The sequence below is a fragment of the Malurus melanocephalus genome, unplaced genomic scaffold, assembly GCF_030028575.1.
Source record: "Malurus melanocephalus ecotype Western Australia unplaced genomic scaffold, MMel_1.1 scaffold_92, whole genome shotgun sequence".
Classification (NCBI taxonomy): Eukaryota; Metazoa; Chordata; class Aves; order Passeriformes; family Maluridae; genus Malurus; species Malurus melanocephalus.
The window spans coordinates 1674296-1697083 of NW_026623324.1; the positions used below are offsets into that span (position 1 = coordinate 1674296).

At 39.9% G+C, this 22788-nt stretch overlaps 1 protein-coding gene across 1 annotated transcript in view; it reads left to right on the forward strand.

Annotated features, from left to right (window-relative positions):
* The first annotated feature begins 502 nt into the window (after window positions 1-502).
* KCNK1 (potassium two pore domain channel subfamily K member 1) overlaps window positions 503-22788 on the forward strand; it is a 33375-nt gene continuing 11089 nt past the window's right edge. Inside the window, exon 1 of the mRNA XM_057368447.1 lies at window positions 503-1036. Coding sequence (XP_057224430.1) covers window positions 682-1036 — 355 coding nt within the window. The 5' untranslated portion in view covers window positions 503-681. The remainder of the gene's footprint in view (window positions 1037-22788) is intronic.

Genomic DNA, 22788 nt, shown 5'->3' on the forward strand with positions numbered 1-22788 from the left:
CAAACAGGCCCCATTTTGAAGCTGCAGACCTGGGGGAGCGCTTTAATGCCTGACATCTGRGTTTCTCCTTGAACACATCACATCCTGCACTGAATGAAATTCAGCCTCCTGCTTCACACTGCGTCACCTTACTCCGCGTTGAAACGCGAACGAATGAATGAATGAATAAGTAAAGGATAACAAAAAACCCCAGTAGGGGAAGGAATTGGTCTTTTGGGGGTTTCTCACAGCAGGGGGTGGGGAGTAGCGGGACATGGAAATCTCCAGAGACTTTTGTGTGGAAAGGGGAATGAACCTCCGACGCAGCGCGCGGGGGGGGGGAGGCTCTCAGCCGGCTTCGCTGAGCGCCAGCGGGGGATTCCACGCGTTACTCGGAGACAAGGAACCGCAACGGGAGAAAGCGCCGGCGTCCCAACAACCGGCGGCAGAGGCGGCGGGAGCGGCACCGGCGGCAGGGGGAGGAGGCCCTTCCTCCATCCCTCCCGCCCTCCCTCCGCCGCGGTACCTGCGCCGCGCGGCCACGTGAGCGCCACATCAGCGCCGCTCCGCGCCCTCAAAGTCAGCCAGCGGCCGCACAGGGGGCAAGCGGCGGCCGCGCTGCCCCTTCCCTTCCCTCTTTCCCTCAGGCCCCGCTCCCCTCGGCGGCCCGGCCCGGGGCTCAGCCGGCCCCGGCTCGGGAAGATGCTGCAGTCGCTGGCGGGCAGCTCCTGCGTGCGGCTGGTGGAGCAGCACCGCTCCGCCTGGTGCTTCGCGCTGCTGGTGCTGGGCTACCTGCTCTACCTGGTGTTCGGCGCCGTGGTCTTCTCCTCGGTGGAGCTGCCCTACGAAGACCTGCTGCGCCAGGAGCTGGGCAAGCTGAAGCAACGCTTCCTGGAGGAGCAYGCCTGCCTCTCGGAGCAGCAGCTGGAGCAGTTCCTGATGCGGGTGCTGGAGGCCAGCAACTACGGCGTCTCGGTGCTCAGCAACGCCTCGGGAAACTGGAACTGGGACTTCACCTCCTCCCTCTTCTTCGCCAGCACCGTCCTGTCCACCACGGGTAAGGCAGAGGCGGGTCGCCCGCCGCTGGAGGCCTTCCGGGGAGGCCCGGACCCCTGAGGGCCGCGGCGGCGGTGGCGGGGCCGGTGTGGGGCAGCCGGGGCTGCGGGCCGGGGGCACGGAGCGGATCCGCACCGGCCTGGGAGTGAGGGGCGCGCCGCAGGGAGCGCTGCTTCCCAAACTCACCGTGCGAGAGGCATTTTTTATGTAGGATGCATCACCCATGTTTGAACCCCCCCCGAATTCAGCGCCAAGAGCCAGGTTGCCAAGTCCCCACCTTGAAGTCATTGTCGGTTTCGAAAATCCGGCGAGGTGCCCATCGCTTTCTTTGAACTTTTGAATGCTYCTAGGGGTGTCTCCTGAAGCTCTTGGTTTCCTTTGCTTTTTCCTTTGGGATTTTTTTTTTCCAGGCTATTTGTGGGGGCAGGAGATGCAGGGAGGGATGGACTGCTAACCGGGTTTATAATGAAGTTAAATTTAATTTTAATATTTTACCGTCAKTTTCCATTTAGTGTTTTCATGTAAGCGACTGGAAGACAGTGCGTCTTTTCTTCCAAACAGCAATTTGCATTGGTGTTCTGAAAAGCTCGAGGAAACGTTCCTGTGACCATAGATTTTAGAAGCACTTATTTTTTCAGTAGTTACATTTCACATAAGATCATAGTGGACAGCCTTCTCCTAAAGTACGAGTGCAGGCATTTGTSCTGGGAAGCTGGACTCTGGTGATTTGAATGCAGGTCACTGACATAAAAAATAAGGGCTTGTCAGATAAGAAAAGCTTTAAAAAAATCACCCTAAAATTTGTCCAGCTAGATAGGGCTTTGTATCTTGGCAGTACATTGATATTGCTATAAAAATGCATTGTCTCTTTTCTTTTTTTTACCCTCTCTGACCCCAAGTTAGCACTTCTTCTATTATAGGAAGTGAAATCAGCAGTTATTAATAATGACATTTAATAATTTGCTTACCTGTTCATATTTTAGTTTTTCCTGACTGATCTCAAACAGGCAGTGCTTGTCCTATAAATAGTTGTCAYTGAGTATACAGATAAGGGTTACAAGGAAGTTGTGTTTTCAAAAAGTAAAACATGGKTGTGAGTGTCCCCACAACACCTCCCTTCTCCACTTCTTAAGAACTGGAGTTAAGAGTTTGTAAGAAGAGAGAAAGTGGCACACTTGTGGCAGTTAAATRCTTTCAATGAGTAAATTTCTAAGCATTAGTCAACATATAGTAATACTGCTGGTGAAAAAAGCAGGGAATTGTGGTAATACTTAGTACTTTAACACTCAAATATTTTCTTTCTTTTTTCTTTTTCATTCAGTAAAGCTATAAAGCACTTCAATTTTAAGGTGCTGAATTGATCTTATAATTCTTGTTTTCATTCCTAATCAGTTGATATTGTTAGGTACTATAAAATGCTAATTATTTTGTCCAAGAGCTATTTTTATATTTAATCAAATTAGTTTTTCTAATGTAATGTAATAACTCACATTTTTAAAAAGGTACTGAAAAGGTCCTCTTTTTTTGTTGTTTTGTGTTTGGGGTCTTTTTTGTGGTGAATCAGTCAAAAAGTGTTGACAATTGGGACAGTGGGGATTCTAAAGTATCAGAATACTTCCTGCTGATACACAGCTACAGGACTTTTGGGTTCAGTAGTACACTTCAGGCAGGGATATCTTTCCCGGTACATGTCTGCTGAAGGGCAAGGCATAACCTGGTGGTGTGTGTTTAGCTCCCTTGATTGTGGAGACCCTACAAGGGAAGAAGACCCAAGATACCATTGTTCAAATGGAAAAACTTTTAGAAAATGCCCTTTACATGACATGTGCTCAGAAAACCCAGAGGTCTGACATGCCTGAGTTATCATTATTTCTGTCAGCTTTGTAAACTGAAGTCATCCAGTYATCATTGCTGTAAAAGACCAGATGTCAAGTGGTGGTACTTTCTTCTATGTCTGATAGTCGTTTGAGTTGGGCCCTTTTTAACCAAATCCATCTGTTTCTTGTTATATGCTGTGGCCTTTAGCTGTACTTAATTCCTATTGTATATAAATTAGAGTTTGTATAAGTAGACAAGTGTAAACCCAGACTAATATAGTATGTCTGATGCTTGTTCAAGTTCTTCCCAGAGTGCACATATTTCTGGTGAGGTACATTTTTTTTCACCTCAATTAACTCTGCATCTGTGCAAGAAATCTTTCAAGTCTCTTGAAATGGTCATCAGAATGAAAGACAAGCAGAAGAACCTGCCTGGCCACCTCATAGAGTTGTTCAGAAGTGTTTGAACATTTAAAAAATGCTGTATTGTTATAAACTGTACACCTGAAATCCCTCTCTTTGCCAAATACAGTGAGGAGAAAAAGCAGAAAAGAGAATAYTGGTGGTTGTTTCTGTGCATTAGCAAAATTACAGGGAGCATTGGGATGTTCCTTATGTAAGTAATTGCACACCTACCCCTTGTACAGAGGACAAGGCTTCTTTCACAGCCTTTCAGTTTTCTATATAAAGCATGTAGGGAAAGTGTTCAAAATTGGCAACCCTGACTTCACTTCTTGTTCGTTCCGTCCTTATTATATTTTTTGGCCTCTTACTCACTAGAGAAAATCCTTAAAGAGAATGATAAAACCAGTTAAGAATTTGAAAAAACAAAAAAAAAAAAGTTAAATGAAAGGAGATTGAAGAATAAGGCAAATTGCTACTTGAAAGCAATTAATATTGCTGTGCACATGGGCTGTCACAGGACTGTCACAAGCTGCCTGAAGGACGGGCAAACAAAGGGCAGTGAAATGGACTAGTGATGAGGCTTCAGCAGATTGTAGCAGTGACTGGCAGCAGGCTTCTTTTCTGACTTCTCTTCCTCTCTATGCAACTTGTGCAGAATGCCATGTGTAAGATGAAGCAATTTGGTCATTAATAATTGACAACATGAAGCACTAAGAATAAAGAGTTGTGTGCGTTTAAATAGTGTCTGTCTTGGAAACTCTCTAATTAATACCTGGCACACATCTATGGTCTTTGCTTGTCTCAGTGCTAGATGTCATCGAATCATCATGYTGAAGCAGTTCTTTCTGGTTGGCTTTGTTGTGGTGCCATCTGTACCAATGTCTTTTATTTCTAACAATAAAAATKAAGTAATTTTTTGTAGTTGCCCTTCCAGGTGGTGTTTTTATTTGTCTTGGCATGCTGTCAGTGTCTAACATCTTATCCCATGTTAGTGCAATGTGGGAATACTGCATTACACRAATTGTAAGTGGAATGAAGCAACCAAAGAAATTGATACTTGTTGTGTTGACAGGTATGAAAAGTGTACTGTCTTCTGATTATTGAAGGAAAATAAGTAGGGAAGGAAAGGAGCTGCCCGTTTAGGAACTTGGGGCCTGTAGTTTAATGCTTGTTTCCAGAAAGAGTCTTCTCAGTGCAAGGATATCCSATGGCATTTTATGCAAAACTGTCTGTAAATCTTATTCTCACTGTCCAGCTGTGAATATTTTTGCCTTCATCTACAAGCCTTGTCATCTACAAGTATGACTATAGATTGCACATGACATTTAGACACCAGAGAGATGCTGAGAAAGGGCTTCTTTGGATCCTTCTCTGCTGTGATTGGGTTGGCAAGATAYCCATTAGAAGGAAGCAAGGATAGCCTTGTCCTGATTTAGCAATTTGCAGAGAAAAGGTGAGGAGAAGTTGCCTCTCCCCTATGGTGGCAACACATATTTTAAATTTTTTGGTTAAGGTCAGCTGGCCTTTTATTTGAGCCACAGCAGTTAAGACAGGAAGAGAGGAGAGGAGTGTTAATATCCAGCCACGTCTGAAGCCTGTAACATGGTGGTCTGCAAGGTGGTTTGTGAAAGTGTTATCTTCTCCAGAATTCAGCCTATAACAGTTTCATTGTTAGCTCTAAGGATGGGTGTATTGTGCTGCATTCACGGACTGTTACCAAGGATCCATAATGTGCTGAATTTAGGTTTCCGCTTGCTGTATTCTGAATGGAGTAAGGAACAGTAGTAATTCAGTAGYTGTAGATAAATGCTGACAGAGGCTGTTACTTTGAAAGTGCTTGGTTGAAGGGCTAGTAAAGAAACAATATGGCTTTCAGGGAAAGTCTTGCATTCAGGTTATTAACTGCCAAGCCATATGAGGTGTTAGTGCGTATATAATTTGATTTGTAAGGGTATTGTTTCTTAGGTCTGACTCCCATAAACATTGCTACTGATGTCTTGTAAGAGAAACTAAACTATGCCTTTATTTATAAAAAGTAACTGGCTGCGAGGTTGTGCTGGAGTTAGTGGATGTACTGCAAAAGAAAGTGCATTCCRTATRAAGAGACCAGGGAGAGAGAAGCCTGGCAGTACTGCATCATTTTCTCCATGTTCTTCTCACAAGTGTTTGCTTTTCTTGTCTTTCTTTCCCCTCCGGGCAACAGGCCCCGCATCCAGTGTATATTTAGTGTGCATTACAGATCTTAGCAAATCTATAGAAGATGAGAGAGTACCATGAAAGYATCACAATGGAGCATTACAAAGACATCATAAGATTTGTAGGCTCTTACAGTGGAGCCTTTAGGTGAAAGAGACTACTCGGGTCTCTCATACCTTATAGAAAAACGTGAATATAACTTAAATAGATAGGATAATAAGTAAGAAATAGTTCATAGAGGCTTTAGGGAAAACAATTTTTTTTGTCTCATGCTTGAATTCAGTGTAAAATGCATGTGTTATTTTTGCTGGTGTTAGAATATGTGGGCTGTGTCCCTGGTGATCCCTGTATTACCTCATTAATACACACAGAATAAATGTGTTTCATAATTTATACCAAATGTCTGTCTAGAGAATTGATATAAGATTCTCTGTTGCCTCTTATCTGAAAATAATACAAACTTGGTGATGGATTAAACTCAGATCTGTCTTGTTGGTAGTCCCCATTGACTTCAGCAGAAAACAGAATCATCACTGTGCTGTTGCTCTGACTGTAGGACTTATAGATTATTTGAATTGGTGTGATGAATTGCAGCTATTCACCAGGGTGAGGGTGCTAAACTTTGGGAACTTTCTCTTCTAAATGTTGTTTATTACTTGAAAATGACATCTAGAGGAAGAGGTAATTTGGTGATGATGATCTCAGAGGCAAAGGGAGGTTGTGCTGTGCTCTGCAACACAGTGGTTTTTATACAGGAGAGCTTCCAAGAACACAGCAAAAGAAATGATGAAGTAGGTTGAGAAAGATGCCAGAGGAGAAGGATTACATTCAATAAGCCAGTTGTTTGGATCTGAAGCCAAGTGGTTGAAGGCTACAGTGTTTTCTGGGACAGGGTAGTCACAGCTATTGGCCCCGAGGCTGTCAGCCTCCAGATCAATAGAGTGTCCTAGAACCAGGCGTCCTRCCTCTTGCATTAAGTAGTATAAACACAGAGTCATTCTGTCTGCCTGTGTGTCTGMTTTCTTCTCAGGAGAAGTTCCTTCATTTTATACTCGTGGAACAGTTCCAGATTTGCTGCTGTCATACTTTACTCTGGCCCCAGGGTTAAGATGCTGACTTCTCCGGGGACATGGGAGGTTTCAGTTGAGTTCAGCTTACTGTTATTCTCAGGACAAAGATTTGGAACAGGGTTTTCTAGAACTCCTTAGGAAGAGGAGACAAAAAGCCTCCTATCTAGGGAAGCTATGAGAGAAGTTAGGATGAGTACATATGGACTAATACTGAGAAAGTAGCATGGGTACTTCTGGTATCTCTGCCTTACGACACAAAATCATGGGAATGTTCAATKAAATAGTAAAAGGGAAAAAAATTCACATTTAAAACCAGAAAAGAAGGGACTTAACAAGTCAACAAACCCACACGAACCTAGCAAAATACACAAACCAAAAATGTGTTGTATGAATATCTCAAGACCTCCCTGTATTTTGTCAAAATCAATTRTAATAAACATTTCTGAGAAACATATTAGGCTCTGGACTTCAGGACAGATGCCACTCACTTACCAGAGATAAGTATCAGAGATGAGTTGATGAGTTACAGCCAGCAGATTGGTCACATTATCCCTTGTGTGCCCAGGACAAAGGTCTTGTTTTCTCTACTGAAGTAAGCAGTAACAGAAAGGAAATCTGGGCCTGTCCTTGTCTTGTGTTCCAGGCAGGGTGGTATTTCCTGGTTTCTCATGGGACGCAATCAGCTGGGCTGAAATCCTGCTTATGCTTGCTGAAACAGAAAATGTCAAGTGTTGTTCTGAACCAATATTTGGCCTGCTTTACAGGTCAGTGAGTAGTAAAACCATCTGGCAGAAGTTGGGGAAGCCTTGGATTAACAGGACTGTATCACTGTTTGGGGCAGTGCTGGCTGCTGATGGATGGAATGTCTTTCTTACAAACTCTGTCCTCCCTTCTGTATCCTGTAGTTCCACTTGCCTTTCTAAATTCCCAGGAATGAGGAGCCACCCCTGCAGCTCTCAACAGGTGAAGGAATGCAACTGCTGCCTCTGTAGTCATTCTGCATTTGGGCTAGCATTGGTCATTCTTCCTGGGCTGAAACATCAAGAGTTGAAAGCAAGAGAGTAATCTCCCTCCAAATTGCCTTACATTAAATATTTTCTATTTCTTAATCCTTTTGTAAAGCTWGAACTTTTATTTTTATTCTGCTGCCATATCCAAATCAAATCCTAAGCTAAAAGTCATRTACATTTTCAGAGCAGGACTTCTAAAATTTAACAGTTCATGCAGTGTCTGGCTATTACTTAGTAGGATTTTTACTTTTATCTGAATGTAATTTAAAAAAAAGGTCTTTTAAATATTTAGTTTCTCCTGTTATCATTTATTTGTTGGCTATTTTGGTTCTTTGTTTCATTTTGGCCCACTGCATCATCATTTTATTCTGAWTTTTTTGGATAGAGGAACAACATAGTCTATGAACAAATGTTTACTTTAGTTGCTGCTCCARGATAATTATATAAAGTAGGTTACAAGCTACTAAACCTTATGAAGACCAAAATATTTCTTGGCATATGAAGAAGTAGAAGTTTAGCAATTTGAGGAAAAAAWTAGGATTCCTATGAGAGTTTTGATGCCTTCAGGATTAAAGAATAATAGTAAAAACTTCCTTGGGGATTATCTAAATTCTCAGTCTCTCTGGGTAACATCTCTCTGACCTCAGCTGCCTGAGGGTTATGATATTTGTACAAAATTCAGCCRAAGACCTACAGTAGTTTCTGATGACCCAGAAGATCTAGAAGTTTTCCAGTTGTACCAGCTGTTTTTTTCACCTGCCTAAACCTTAAACAGATTGTGTTTCTTATGAGGACAAAACAGCAATGTGGTCCTGGTTAAAGCAGAACTGAAAGGAATGAAGGGAGCAAAGCCTTTCAAGTGGCTGTGCTTCACAAAAGTATCAAAGTRCCTCTTGGAAGAACATATGGATTTCCTTTCCCTTGGAAAGGAAAGGATATACATTCATCTCTGAAAACAGAGTATGCCACCATCCTTGTAGGAAAAGCACATATGAATCCAAATGATACACCAGCTGTCACCAGACTCCAAACGTTTACTAACTGGTGCTTCCTAAGTGTTACCATAGTCTGTACTCTAAACTGATTCTGTGCCAGTCACTTGAGCAGCTTGAGAAGTTATCACATCATCTTGGAGGTACCAGTGAAATGTCAGTTGCAGGTTGGGCTGGGAGACAGGTTTTGCCAGTGGAACGAGCTGGCCCAGTAGTCTTTCAAGTACCCTTTGCTTGTGTGTGTGAGAAAGTAAGGCCGTGCCCTCTGACAAAATTGCATACTATTTGCTAGTAGAAACCCTTAAACAGAATTCCATCTTTCTCCTGAAAATTGTAAGTCCAGACTATTACGATGGCAGCAAGTAGAGGCTTTCTGTGTCTTTCTACTGTCCTGTACTACAAATTGAAAACTTTTGGTGTGACCAGAAGCTCTGCATTGAATATTTTCAAGCATAATTTAATACCAGCAAAAGCAGCTTTTGAGAGCACTGGTACTATGAGAATGGGGTGTTATCATATCTTCTTRTGCATTTCATGTCCCACATATCTAATGTTTATCGGAATATGTTAAAAATAACTCCAAGCTAAAACAAAAAGGTTAAAATGTACCTCTGAATTTCTTTCTGCTTATAATATGAGTACCTCGTTCTGTGTCTTTCAGCTATTTAAAGACTTTAAATTGACTCAGCTGAATAACCTCAAATTCTTTAACAGGAGCTGCTTCACAGAAGATTTCTAAGAGTAGGCATGTAAGTTGCTTTAAGGGGAGAGAGGGACCAACCAGAATTAGATACTGGAATGATAAGGTGRAGACACATCACTGTTCACATTTTTTTGTCAATGAGCAGAATGAGAGATGAATCTAGTTTCAGAATTGTGGCTTTTGCAAAAGAAGATGCATTTCAGGCAGTGCTTAGATTTTGTGACTTTTCTTTGTTGTACTGGCTTTATAATATTGCTAGTTTTAATATATGGAAATGACTGTTAAAGGAGTCCTTTTCTCAACTTTACTGAAAATGTTTTTAGGAGCACCTCTTCTCTGACAAAAGGTTGAGAGAATTGGAATTACTCAGCCTGAAGAAGAGAGGCTTTCAGAATGATCTGATTGTGTCCTTCCAGCACCTGAAGGGAGCCCAMAAAAAAGCTARAGAGAGACTTTTTACAAGGCCAKGTAGTGAAAGGACAAGGGGGAATGGCTTAAAATTGAAAGAGTGTWGGTTTAGATTGGMTATTAGGAGGAAATTCTTTACTGTGGGAGTGGTGAGGCACAGAGAAGTTATTGGTGCCCCATCTCTGCAAGTGTTCAARGTCAGGTTGGATGGGGCCCTGAGCAMYCTGATCTAGTGGAAGGTGTCCTGCCCACGGCACGGGGTTGGAACATGATGATCTTTAAGGTCSCTTAAACCCAAGCCATTCTATGAAAACATACTAAAACTATAATTATTTCCAAGTATGAGAAGATTTGTCAGCATTAGGAGGCAAAAGTAATCTTTCAGAAAACCTCAAATGGTGTGGCACTGACTGGACTAGGACTTAGGTATAGTTTTATTTTAAAGTCTGTATTGAATTTTCTCTTATGTGACACTTGGTCTTTTACTTCCTGTGTTATTTTAAAACCACATGACTCACTATGAACACATATTTTGCTCGGTTGAATTTTAAAATGTGATTGGCAGTCTTAGACATTGCAGTATGCARTACTAGTGCCAAAGGCCAGTGGCAGGTTAGAGTAGGTATCCTCTTTTGTTTACAATATAGTTTGAAAAGGAGGTGTTACTTCTGAGTCACCAAGTGCAAAGATCTGATTTCAMCTCTTCCCCAAGAGGCTGAGATTGTACTATATGTGGCTTTAAAGTGGAGAAAAACCTCTTGTGTTCAGAAAAAGCAGCATGTCCAGAGATCTGATAAAAATGAAAGAGCTTGAATGTTTAACTCTTGGTGACTTCATGATAGAAATCTGTACATCTCCTTCCACAAAAAGGGGGRAAAGCCTTAAAAATTGATCATTGTATTTAAGATTAATATGGGAAGGCCTTGGGATCTCTGCTTTGTATATTATTCAAAGTAGCTATTTTCCCAGCTGTATGCTGTACAAGAATTGCATAGACCGTTCCCTTTGAAGCCTACAGCCTAAAGGAAAAGAGAAAACTCTAAAGCAAACCAGGGAACTTCCATCTCTTGTAGAATTTTGGAAGCTGTAGGCTRTATGATTTACTAATGGGTAATTAAATTTTAAACACTTCACAGCAGGTCTTGTTACATATTCGTATATATCATATAGATCAATGGTTGGACTTGGTGATCTTAGAGGGCTTYWCCAATTTCAACAGTTCTATGATTCAGTGATTTCCATGGCAATACTTTTGGTTAGTGTTGGAATGCTGGCTCAGCAGTACAGCAAAAATGGACAGGGCTCAAATATCATTGTGTTACTATTTGAAAATCCCAGATACTGTGAACTATAAGAGCTGCACAGAAATGAATGCAAAATGCTGTAAATAATTTGAGTGATTAGTACTTAGCAATGAATTTCTCTAATGTGAGGATTCTTWAATATACCTCTGTGCATTTACACATTTGTTGAGAAATCCAGGACTCCAGCTTGTCTCCTGGTCCACTGCTGCTGCTCTGGGCAGCCAAAGAGCCGTGAGCACTACATTGTGTGAATCAACAATTCATGTTGAGAAAAAAAAAGTAAATCCAAGACTAACTTCAGGAGTCAGATTTAGACCTTGGTTWATTATCGGGGTTGTTACGCATTTACATTCTGCCCACCTATAGTGCAAARATATATCTTTAGTTTTCAGCTGTATCTTTTAGTGTAGCTCTATGTACTCAGTGAAGCTACCTGAGAATATTTTGTATTCTGCAATTCTAAGCATATTTTGTATGCTGCTTTGAGGAAAATGTTATTTATGCTAGGAGTTATTGTTAGCCATRAATCTCAATTAAAGTAAAAGATGGAAGCTTTCTCAGCATCTCAAACAGAAGTTTGAGCTCCAGGTTTTAACCTTGTGTTGCATCATGTCCTTAGATGTCATGAGGGAGATTTTTAACAACTTTCACATTTTTAACAACGTGATCTTGAAGCATGTGCATACCAGAAACTGCTTTGCTGATTAGTGCCCTACTCTTGTGTTCTGCATCTTGAGAGATTATGGTGACATTGCCATACATATTTTGCTAAAGGATGAACTAAGACAAAGGAAAAWCAGTGGTGAAAAAACATGTATGAGCTGTTAGTATGGAATAGGAACCTGTGTATTTAGTCTCGCAATTCTCAATTTTTGCAGCTAGGCTGTGTTCCCATACAGTAAGCTGATTTCCCATGTGGTGAATGAACTTCAGCTTTTATTTTCTTGCATTTGATGTTCTTTCTTCTTTTCCTTTAGTAATAGTTTTTCTGCTCAGTAATAATAGAGGAAATCACAGCTACTTGAATAGGGTCTTACAGAAGCCATTATCAAAGTGTGCAATGTAATCCATTTTTTATCTTTCCTTCAGTGGAGAATCCWGAAATATTGCCTTTCCCTCCTAGGGAATTGTTCAGTTGTGTGCTGTGTGTAGAAAACAAACTACACACCAGATAATACTGCCCACATGGTTGACGAAATGCATGTGTAGCCTTTGTGACGAGAAGGCAGTATTTTCTGTGCTTTAGCATGCCCCTTTTTACCTAGAAAACTCTTTGCTCAGGATGTTGTAAAACAAAATGGGCTGAGCTTACCTAACAGCTTTGCCACTGGTAGGAAGATGTCTAGGATCCTTGATTATCACCCTGGGGTCCAACCCTGTGCTAGGTCTGTTGCCAGTGAGACCACAACAGTAAGCCAAGCCAGTTTGTCAGACTGGAAGAAACATACTCCCTTCCTGCTGGATTAGTTTGCTCTGAGTTACTACATTTGAGTAAACTGCAGCCAATACAAGAGGGGGTAGAACCACATAGCAACTTCTTTCCTAGCAGTGTCTCTTGGAGTAGTTAGGGATTTCATGTCGCAACTTGGTAAAAGCACAGAAAAAGTCAAAAAAGAGCATAGCCAAATTGACAACAGATCTAAGGAAGGAGCTGGCAACTTGAGAAAGTGTTTCCTGTACTGATAATGTATCTGCCCATTGCTGGCTGTCCCTTGTAAAGGAGCATTTTTTCAAGAAGGATTAAAATGTCAGCTAGCAAAGCTGAAAGAATTTTAATAGGACCCCTTTGTGTTAATTCAGATGCTACCATTAAAATATTTTTATCCAGTGCATCTCAGGTCTACACATCTCCAGGGGAATTTAWTTTTTTCCTGCTGGCTAACTACTGTTATGTGGTAAATTTCATTGTCTTTGAAGTTAATGAGGAAGTAATACAATCATACCATGGTAACCAGTTTACAAATTCTTATCAGTGACAATTACAAGAAACTGGATGTGTTCACAGGACTTGCAAAGAAATCTCTCCCTTGCAAAGATGTGTTAACTATCAGTTTACTCGTTGCTGCTCAGTCTCTTCAGTGCTGGGCCTTTATTTTGGAATTACCAACAATTTTACATTTCCCTCCCCTTTATATGAAGGTCTGAAAGGTGCCATGTAAGCATCCTACTTTCCTCATAGATTGTGTCAATCCAGCCTTTTTCATGTTGGTCACTGTTTGCAAAAGCAAGCGCTGACAGCTGAACAGGAAACCTTCAGCCTGGATGATTGCTAAGCATTTCTGGTATGTGCACTACCTTACTGGAAAGGGATTTAAGGAAATGGATCTCAAAATAATTGGTCAGTGTTGCTAGTCTTTGACTGACTTGGTGAGTCCAGAGTTGTGATTGGGCAACTGGAGTATTTTTTGATGAATTGACGTACAGATTTAATGTTGCCTGCGTTCATTATCTGCAAGGCTATCTTGTCCTGGCCCTGAGAGTTTAGAATGATATATTTCCACTAGGAAAGTTGTTCTGTAGTTGGAAGAAYTTTGGAAATCATCAACTATCCCACCAAGAGACACTTTTGTAGCAAAGTGAAGTTCATTGTTTTAAAGCAAATTGCCATTAGTCTGAACAGACAATACAGTGTTTTAAAAGGRCACAGTATTTAAGTTGCTCTGTCTGTGTCTTTACATTGCTGGCTAAATGTTTTGAGTATGTCGTTAACCTTTCCAAATGCTRCAGCCCTATTTATTTTTAAATAACGTCTTCTAGATAAGCAAAAACCTCTCCTTGTTAACATTTCATCTCCTTGTTAACATAAATAGTATGTACAACTACAGTTCTTTTCCTTTCCCTTTATTTATTCCTAGGGCATGCATGGTGTCCCTATTCCAGTGTAACTAATAAAATCTATGTTTCCCACAATTATTGTTTGCTATGTAGAATGCCCTAAACATGTGAATAATTGAATAAGACTAGTGTATCTATAAAATCTGTTTATGGTTCAGTAAAGTAGTTCTCAAAACAGTTGAAGTATATCCCTATTGAGTTTTGTGTTCTATTTTGAGCTTGAAATGGTGAATATATTCAGCTAGACTGTATTCAGATGAGAGACTATCATCAAGCATCATATTTAGGACTGTGATTTAGAGTTTTGGATAAACCTCTCACTTTGGTAAAAGTATTTCACTTTGGTCCTTATGTAAACATTGTCTCGTAATTTATCTTTATTATTCCAGGTGGAATGTGCTTGYATGAAAGTGGAGCATAATGCACTTAGGTTCTGTGTGTTTTTGCTAGTTGYTTTAGTGATTTATTTCCTATTTGTGTCAAATAGTTTTCCTTCTGTTTTGCTTTATGTGTTGTTGAATTCTTCATGTTTCTGAGAAATAGCTATTAAAACAGAAGATAGWAATAGGATTTGTTCACATGCAAATACGTTTTGGTGTCTGGCTGACTTATATATTAAATAGTGAAATATCTTGCAAAAATAGGCAAGGACTAAGTGTCTTCTGCCAAACAAGGGAGCTGATGCTAATAATTTCCCTGAGTTCCACATGTCAAATCAATAACAGGATTAGAAGTAAATATTCCTATTCCCCTGCTGTATCTAGTAGATAACGCTTTCTTCTACGTGGGGTTGCATTTTAATGCAAAGATGATGCTTACAGATTTGATTTTAACTCCACAGCATGAAATGGCCKAATTTTTTAATGTTGTGTGATAATTCTTTACTGCCCACAATACTAGTTTCCTTCACTGTTTTCATGCCCTGCTCTTTCTGATGGTGCAATAAAGCAATTTTTGTTTCAATGTGGAGGTGGAAAGCATTCTAGTTTGCAGCTGGTTGTTTCTTTTTATTTCCAGATGGCAGGAAGAAAAACTGTGGCTCATTTCAGTGCAAGAAATTATTAAGTTAGCAAGACTTGATAGGTATTCTTCAGTAATTGGATACATGATTAAAACACTGCAGTAAGTGCCACTGCAATGCATGCAAAGCTTTTGACACATCCCAGGGTGCATTGGGATGGTAACAGGTRTGAATTACAAATTTTAGAAATCTCTTTTCCAGTGAACTGTAGCAGGCTTCAAGCAGAGCACCATAGTGCACAGRTGCTGGCTTAAGCAGKGGCAGCTGGCACATCCCTGTGGTGCACCATGTATACACACGGTGTTTCAAGTGGTGGAGAGCTGAAGTAATTGGTAGAACTTTAAGACCTGTTACATGAAAATTGGAGGGGCTGTGGAAAAAYAAAGTTGCAGCATGAAATGAATCTGTGGTTCCAGGCCTTTTCTGGAAAGAAAAAGCTCTATCAGTCTCTTTAGAAAGTGTATGTTCTGTGAGCTTCACTGCCAGTAAGATGCTAAATGTGTCTTAACTGCTAGATAGAGTTTTTCCATAGGTGAAGACTGCTGGAATTAAAGACAAAGTCTGGATGCGTAAAATCTGTTGTGTGAGATATACCATTTTTATGCTGCAGTTAAGATGAAAGTCTCATATTTTTTTACCAAATCAACATGAGAAATGAGAAGWTCAATATCATGGACAAGCTATTGGCTAAGTCTAATCAATAATGACATTTTCTCTCTGCCAAAACATTGTTCATGTTAAGTTTGAATATTTCAAGATATGAATCTCAGGAAGAACTGTAGAAAGGCTTGTACCCTGCCCTGGTTTTAGCCGAGCTTGAGTTCATTTTCTTCTCAGTAGCTGGTACAGCCCTGTTCTATATTGAGAATGAGAATAATGTTGATAACACACTGATATTTTATTATTTGAGTTGCTGCTCAGTAGTGCTTACCCCAAGTCAAGGACTTTTAGTTTCCTATGACCTGCCAGGGAGYAGGTGCTTAAGAAGCTGTGAAAGAGGATGGTCAGGACACCTGACCTAAACTGGCCTAAGGGGTATTCCATACCAGAGAACATCATTCCCAGTATGAACTGGGGGAAGTTGGCTGGTAGAGGCCAGTTGCTGTATGGGGATGGGATGGACATCAGTCAGCAGGTATTGAGCAATTTTATTCTGCATCTCCTGTCTGTATTGGATTTTATTCCTGCCATTCTTCTTTTCATTATTATTATTGATATTATTACTATAATCATTACTGTATTTTACTTTGTTTCAAACTAAACTTTTATTATCTCARCCTCTAAATTTTACTTTTTGTTCCTAATTCTCCTCCCTACCATGAGGGAGGAGTGAGCAAACAGCTGTATGGTACTTAGTTGTCATCTGAGGTTAAACCACAATAAACTTATTCAATGCTTTGAAGTTGGTGTTGAAGTTCTTAGGAAGGTTTTTAAAGAACCTGTTTCTTTGATTGCTTGTTAGTTTTGGTGAGCAGTGGTTTTAAAAATCCATTGCTATGGGAATGCTTTTGTGCACGTTGCTGAACATTCCAGTGCAAAAGCCTTTAGCAAAAGACTAGCATCAAACCTCATCTCGTTTTCTAATGTTCAGAGGACTACAAGTAATACTTTCCTAATAAAACTCATTCACAGTTCTCTTTTATCAAATTTWAGTTTCTGAGACTTACGTAGTTTGTTCCATTAGGAAACATTCATAATAAAGTAGTCTGTTGGTGGAGCCCCTACTTTGATGCAGGTTTTTGGCCATTTGTTGCCTAGCAGGCAAGTAAACCAATAAAAGAATATTTGGAGTTTTCCTGGCTGAACTCTCAGAGGAGCCCTCAGGAAGTCTCACCTTGCTTTTGACATAGGTTGAGTTTTATTCAACTGACTTTTGTAATTTTTCGTTTTTGATCCTTTGGAAAATGAATCTGAGATAACAGAAAATAACTATGGAAACAAGGTAAGAGTTTATTTATACTAAATCTTTGCTAGAGGCAAATCTGAAGATGTGATGTTTGTGTTTTGGATAGCTATTTCTAGAAATGTGCTGTGATTGAGAATTCTGTGGGTGAAAAATACCCAATACCATATGAATCCTGGTTTGATTGCAGTTAAACCCTTATAGGATGTACAATCAAGGATGTCACTAAGAGGAACCAATTTCCAGTATAAAGACTTCAGGTTTTTGGGGTTTTTTTAAGTGCTGTTAGTTTTTAAAAAACAAGAACAAACACGAACCCGAATGGCAAACCCAGAAATTCATGCATATCTCTTGACTGTCGTCTTTGATACAAGTAAGGCCTGGATGCTTTGGCACAGAGGTTTAGCAGACCTCTGCCTGGTGTAGTCACTCATATTTAGTTTTTGCTCCTGCCCTGGAGCACTGCCAAGCACACAGAGGACAGAAGATCTTTAATGACACATCCAGAAAACATGGCTGAAGTTGTCAGGGCTCTGTGGGAGTATAGGTCCAGCCTACACAGATTGCATGACAGGCTGAAAGTTTACCATGTCCCAACAAAAARGAGTTTCTCATCAGGCAGTTTGATAGGAGCCGTGTAGCTGACAGGCACGGTTTGAAAAAATCTGCTCTTGCCTCGTGAATGGGAAAGCTTTGCCTGCTGTCTGAGTGCCTGGAGAACACAAGCTCTTCCTGCAGGGAACATGTTCTTTCTAGAGGATTGTTTACTAGCCCTGGAATGGCATATGTACCTGAAATCGTTCCACCCTGTCTCACACATGGTCGGCATCTTTCTGGTGGCAAGGAATGTGTGTTTTAGTGTAGACTCTGCTTGAAGGGTGTAACAGTTTCCTTGGGCTGATAATACCTGCTTTGGTCATACATAATCTGTACTGGCAGGATTWGCGAGATCGGGTGTCAGGCGGTGGCATGAAAAAATTTTCAGTTGAGATTACTATCTTTTGAGCTGTATTTCCCTCTGATACTTTTGTTGAGAAGAGATAATACTGCACCAAACACTCACTAATAATCACATCAGATGTGGGGGGAGATACTGATTTCTGTATTTAATCTTCTGACTGCATTTGGTTTCCTGTACACTGGACGTTGTGCTGCTCTAGTAGCAAGTACTTCCTTGTCCACACCCCCCACATCTTAACTGCTTCTATGGGAATGACTTCATTATTAACATCACTGCCATAGAGTTGTAATGTTTTTCTTTTACTTACTTGCTACAGGTAAATATTGTCTGAAACAGCAGCCACTGTAAATGGACAAAATGTTACTGCCTGCTGCCTTGAATTCCCATCCAACTTAGGGTGTGTCTTGCCTTGCATGGGTATGAGAGAGACTTGTATGATCTTTCTCATGACAGGCAATATAGAATACTGTCATCAGACAGTAATATCTTGTATGATCTTTCTCATGACAGGCAATATAGAATACTGTCATCAGAATTAGGAGATACTAGCATTTTTGTGATTTTGCTCAGAGTTATGTTTAGTTTCCCTTCAGTTAATGGAGCATTGTTGTATGTTTTCAAGTGACCTGGGGTTCAGGTAGCCTCACAGACTTTTCATACTGTTGTCATTTATCTTATTGAGCTATGACGACAATTCAGAAATGATAAGTGAAAGTCTTTCCTACCTAAAATGTGGAGCCCCTCAGGGAAGTAGAGACACTTCACATATGGAGAGCTCTGACGTGGAATACCAGGGGAGGTGCTGAAGCTAGGGAAGTGCTGAATTTAATTTCAAATTCTGAAGGTGGGTGAAATCTGCCAGACTTCTTGTCCCCGTGTTGTGTTTGAGTTCAGATCAAGAGTGCATTACAGATCATTTGCACTTCCTGCTTTGGTTCATACTTGTGGAGCAGTTTTGRAGCATGTAAACTGGACTTCTTTCCAATCAAATTGAAACAGTGGAGAATGCCTCAGCTATTACTGGGTATCCAGTCTTTTTGTACAGAGTAGAGCAAATCTGAAGCAAACCCTGACTTCCCTAAATGTATTGGAATTCAGGTACATGCTACCAAGTATTTCACACTATGGATCAACACTTACTGTGCTATARTACTAGTGTAAACAAGGTGACCATGCAGTTCTTTTTATTCCATTTATTTTTTCCTGTAATTATACTWTTATACTTTGCATTCTAATGGTCAAAATAATTTATTCTGGGCAGGAATTAGTAGTTATTTGATCTTTTAAGTAATATGATCAAATATTGCTTTCTTCATGACATTCAGACGTAAGATCTAAGCTCCTGTTGCAACCAAGCTGTTTTCATGTTTTAAAGTTTTGCTCACAAACCCAACATGAAAACATTTCCTTTATCATGGCATCTTGCAATTTCTCCCAATGCCTTGGTTGTAAGTGAAGAGTATCAAAAATGATCATGTTTTGAATAGAAAATTACCATCTATAAATATGTAGTGTTCAGGAATCCCCCTTCACCCACTGCAGGTTTTCTCTTGCTGATTGAAATGACAAGGTACATCTTAATGTTTTTTCACTTRAATTTGATTGAAAAATGTTTTTAGCTTGCGTTTTTGTATTAGTGTTTGTAGATCATGAGAGCAGCTAACTCACAGGTGGAGCAAAGCAAAGCTATTTTTTATCAGTCTTCAAGAATGTGGGATTTTTTTCTGTTTTAAAAGCATATTTATATTTTTATCTACACATGACAGAAAAATGTAATAATAATTTATATGAAAGTATGTCTGAATTTAAAGAAATAAACAAGAAGTTATTTTTACTTTATTGTCACTTGTCCTTAATATTAAAGATGACAACATTTTCTTCTACTGTATTATTGGTATAGAAAAAATGTGGAATTGGAAAGATACGCTCAGGCAACAGTATCAGTATTCCCACCTTCTTTACCTCATGTTTGTATACAAAGGTGCACAGTAACTTTAGTAGATTGCAGGGTACAMAATTTTCTCTCTGAACAGCCAATTCTCCAGCATCAGCAGCTGGGTTGGATCAGAGGCAATAATCATCTTAATGTGTTTCCCAGCTAAGAAGAAAATATTCCCTGGAGATTGTGGAAGTTGGTTAATGGCAAACATAAATAATGGAAGGATTTCTGTGCCATAATTTTGGAATAATGGAATATTTTTTGGAACTTGAGAGTTTCCAGGAATAGTAAGCTGCAGAAGGGGACAGCACGTATCTCTCTAGAAAATTGAAAATGGTTGTAAAATAACAAGAGAGATACAGGACTTCTTATTGTAAATAAATGGTTCTGTAATTTTTCTCTGGTTAAGAAAATTAATAGATAYAGAATGTGTGACTTTATTCTGATCCTACTTATTTGACTCATTTGAAAGGATTTAATGCACTTTTAGTTTTTCTTGCATAATGAATGGCTGAAGGAGAGCCATCAGCACACCCAGGTGGCAGAGAGTGCTAATGGTATCCTGGGTTTCATCAGGAGTSYTGCCAGCAGGCTGAAGGAGATGATCCTTCTCCTCTTCTCAGCACTGGTGAGGCCACACCTGGAGTGCTGGGTCCTGTTCTGCASTCTCCAGTTCCAAAAAAACCCCACGGAGCTGTTGGAAAGAGCTGCTAAGGTGATRAAGGGAGTGGAGCATCTCTCCTATGAGGGTTGGGAGGTACTGGGACTGTTGAACCTGGAAAAGAGGTTTTGTGTTAAGTTCTAATGGCTTATTGCTTTTATTTAAAAATAATATATGCACAAATTATTTGCTGAATACTAGATTTGGAGCTAATTTTTATATGAGTAATTATTTTACACTAGAAGTGCCACTCTATGCAAAGGTCCCAGACAATAAGAGCCTTTGCTTTCTCATCATGTGGGACTCCCAGAGAACACGCAGAATTGAGATGGGCTTATTGCAGGAAAGCTTTTCAGAGGACTAAGAACATGCTCAGTAGGAAACTGGAAGCATTAGTACTTCTTCTACCAGCAAATGTTGGATTTTATTKTTTTTGCTTGTCATCATAATCTCTGAATGAGGATGTGTTGCATGTCTGTAAGCAGTAAACTCATTTCACGCTGGTTATTTAAACTGACCCAGAATATAAGAACAGGAAGTGAACATCTGTGTTTTGCTAGCACTGGCACAAATCCTTGGCCAGTTTAAACAATAGCAAATATAACACCACAGAGCAAGCTGTTCTTCTCAGTGTATTCACATAAAAATGAATAAAGTGTGAAAGTAAAGTGTGAAGTGTCTGTATTACAGACATTTTCCCCAGTTTGATTCCTAAGCATCCCCTTTTCCCAGCATCTGTAGATGCAGTTTATTTGGGCAGGTGAAATATTGTTTCCTGTCTGGGAACAGACGTGCAAGATATAAATGTTCTGACATGCAGCTGTTCTGGTAGAAATGGTTTTTGAAACTGGCTTTGCGCATAGAAGCAAATAAATCCATGCCCTGTTTCTTTGTTTCAAGTATTTCTGACAGTTAAATTACTCATACAAGTATTTATTTGTTATTTAATATTTATTACTAAAGTGACTGTGTTAAAAGCCATTTAAGCCATTTCAGCTTTACTTGGTGTAGCAGGTGACATTTCTGAGCTGATTATATGAACCTGATCCTTTCCAGGACAAGTCCAAACCTAGCTGGCAAGACATTGATTCTGAGGAATTACCAGTCTCTGGTTTTGATAACTAGTGGCAGCRAAGATCAATCTCAGAAGGAATCAAATCTACATACCATTAGGAGATGCATGTGAATCAGTATGTTTGAATCTCTTTGGAGTTTTGGTTGTTTGGTTGGTATTTTTGGAAGAAGCCCCTTGACTAGAAATTGGCAAGACAAAACAAATCTATTCTGAGAAGTGATTAGGTGAGATATTGCTTTGAAGAAGATCTAATCTTCATGGTTAAATTCATTTAAATATTGTTTTACTTATTTTATTCTGGTGAGGTTTGCGGGATATATTGAAGCGAGCTGAATCAGCACCATACTAAATCACCTCATCTAGAAGTCTAAGTCACTTTTAAATTGCCTTTGCTGCTGCTGTGTGAGAATGAACCTAATGAATGTTTTCTTTAGTGGCAAAACTGGTTTAAGAGGTTTCTGCCACGCCCTTCATGATGTCTCTAATTGTGCCAGTGCAAGTCTTTGAGGGCTGCATAGTAAGCTTTTATTAGTGAATTAACTAGGTTTTAAACAAATCTCATCATCATCATTTTCCCTCTTTTTTTTTTTCTTTAAACAGATTATTTCATCAATTTAATCTACAAAACCTATTCCTCTTCCATTCCCTAATGCACACAAAATCAGTTTCATTAATGCAACTGTGGAGGTAGCAAAATGTTATTTCCAAATGGATTTCCTCTGCTTAAAAATGCCTGTCATAGTGGAATTTTTCCTCTCCTTTTCTGCAATATAGGGTAGCATATCTCAGTCTGGCYGGAAATCAAAGTTCTCTGATTTGTTTAGCAGACCTGTGTTGGAGAACTTTTCCAAAGTGTTTAGCAGTGAAATACATTCTTCTTCATAAAACTAGATCTTAAACTACTTTTTTCTTTTGCATGGAAGAGCACAGCAGCAACCAAAATGATCTCACTTACTGCACAGCCTGATTTTTCTTTTTCATCTAGGAAGATAATAGACCAGTTATGAAGAAGGATGTATTTCACTGTTAAACAAAGTGGAAAATGTCAAAGGCTCACAAAAACAGAAGTCTGGAAATTATGTAAATATTATCATTGACCATCTTCATCATGCTCCAGTGAGTCATGTTATGCTTGGGATGAATTACAAATTTTTGCATAACTTAAAAATACAGTACATAATGCACTTAATTTATTGGGGTATTTTGAGATTATGAGCTGGCTTAAAGGTCTGACTTCTCTTCAAGGATACYGACTCAGACCAGAAAAGAGATGAGCGCACTTGTCCTGTTAATGCTGCCACGTTGTGTGGTGTGATTCTGCCATGGGTGTGTTGAGGAGGACACTGGATGTACTGAATATAACCCTCTCCATGCCCTGAGAATCTCAGTGGTGCTTCGCAGGGCTGGTTGTGTTGCAGTAGGTCACTTGAGGCCAGAGGGAGCTGTRGCTTGA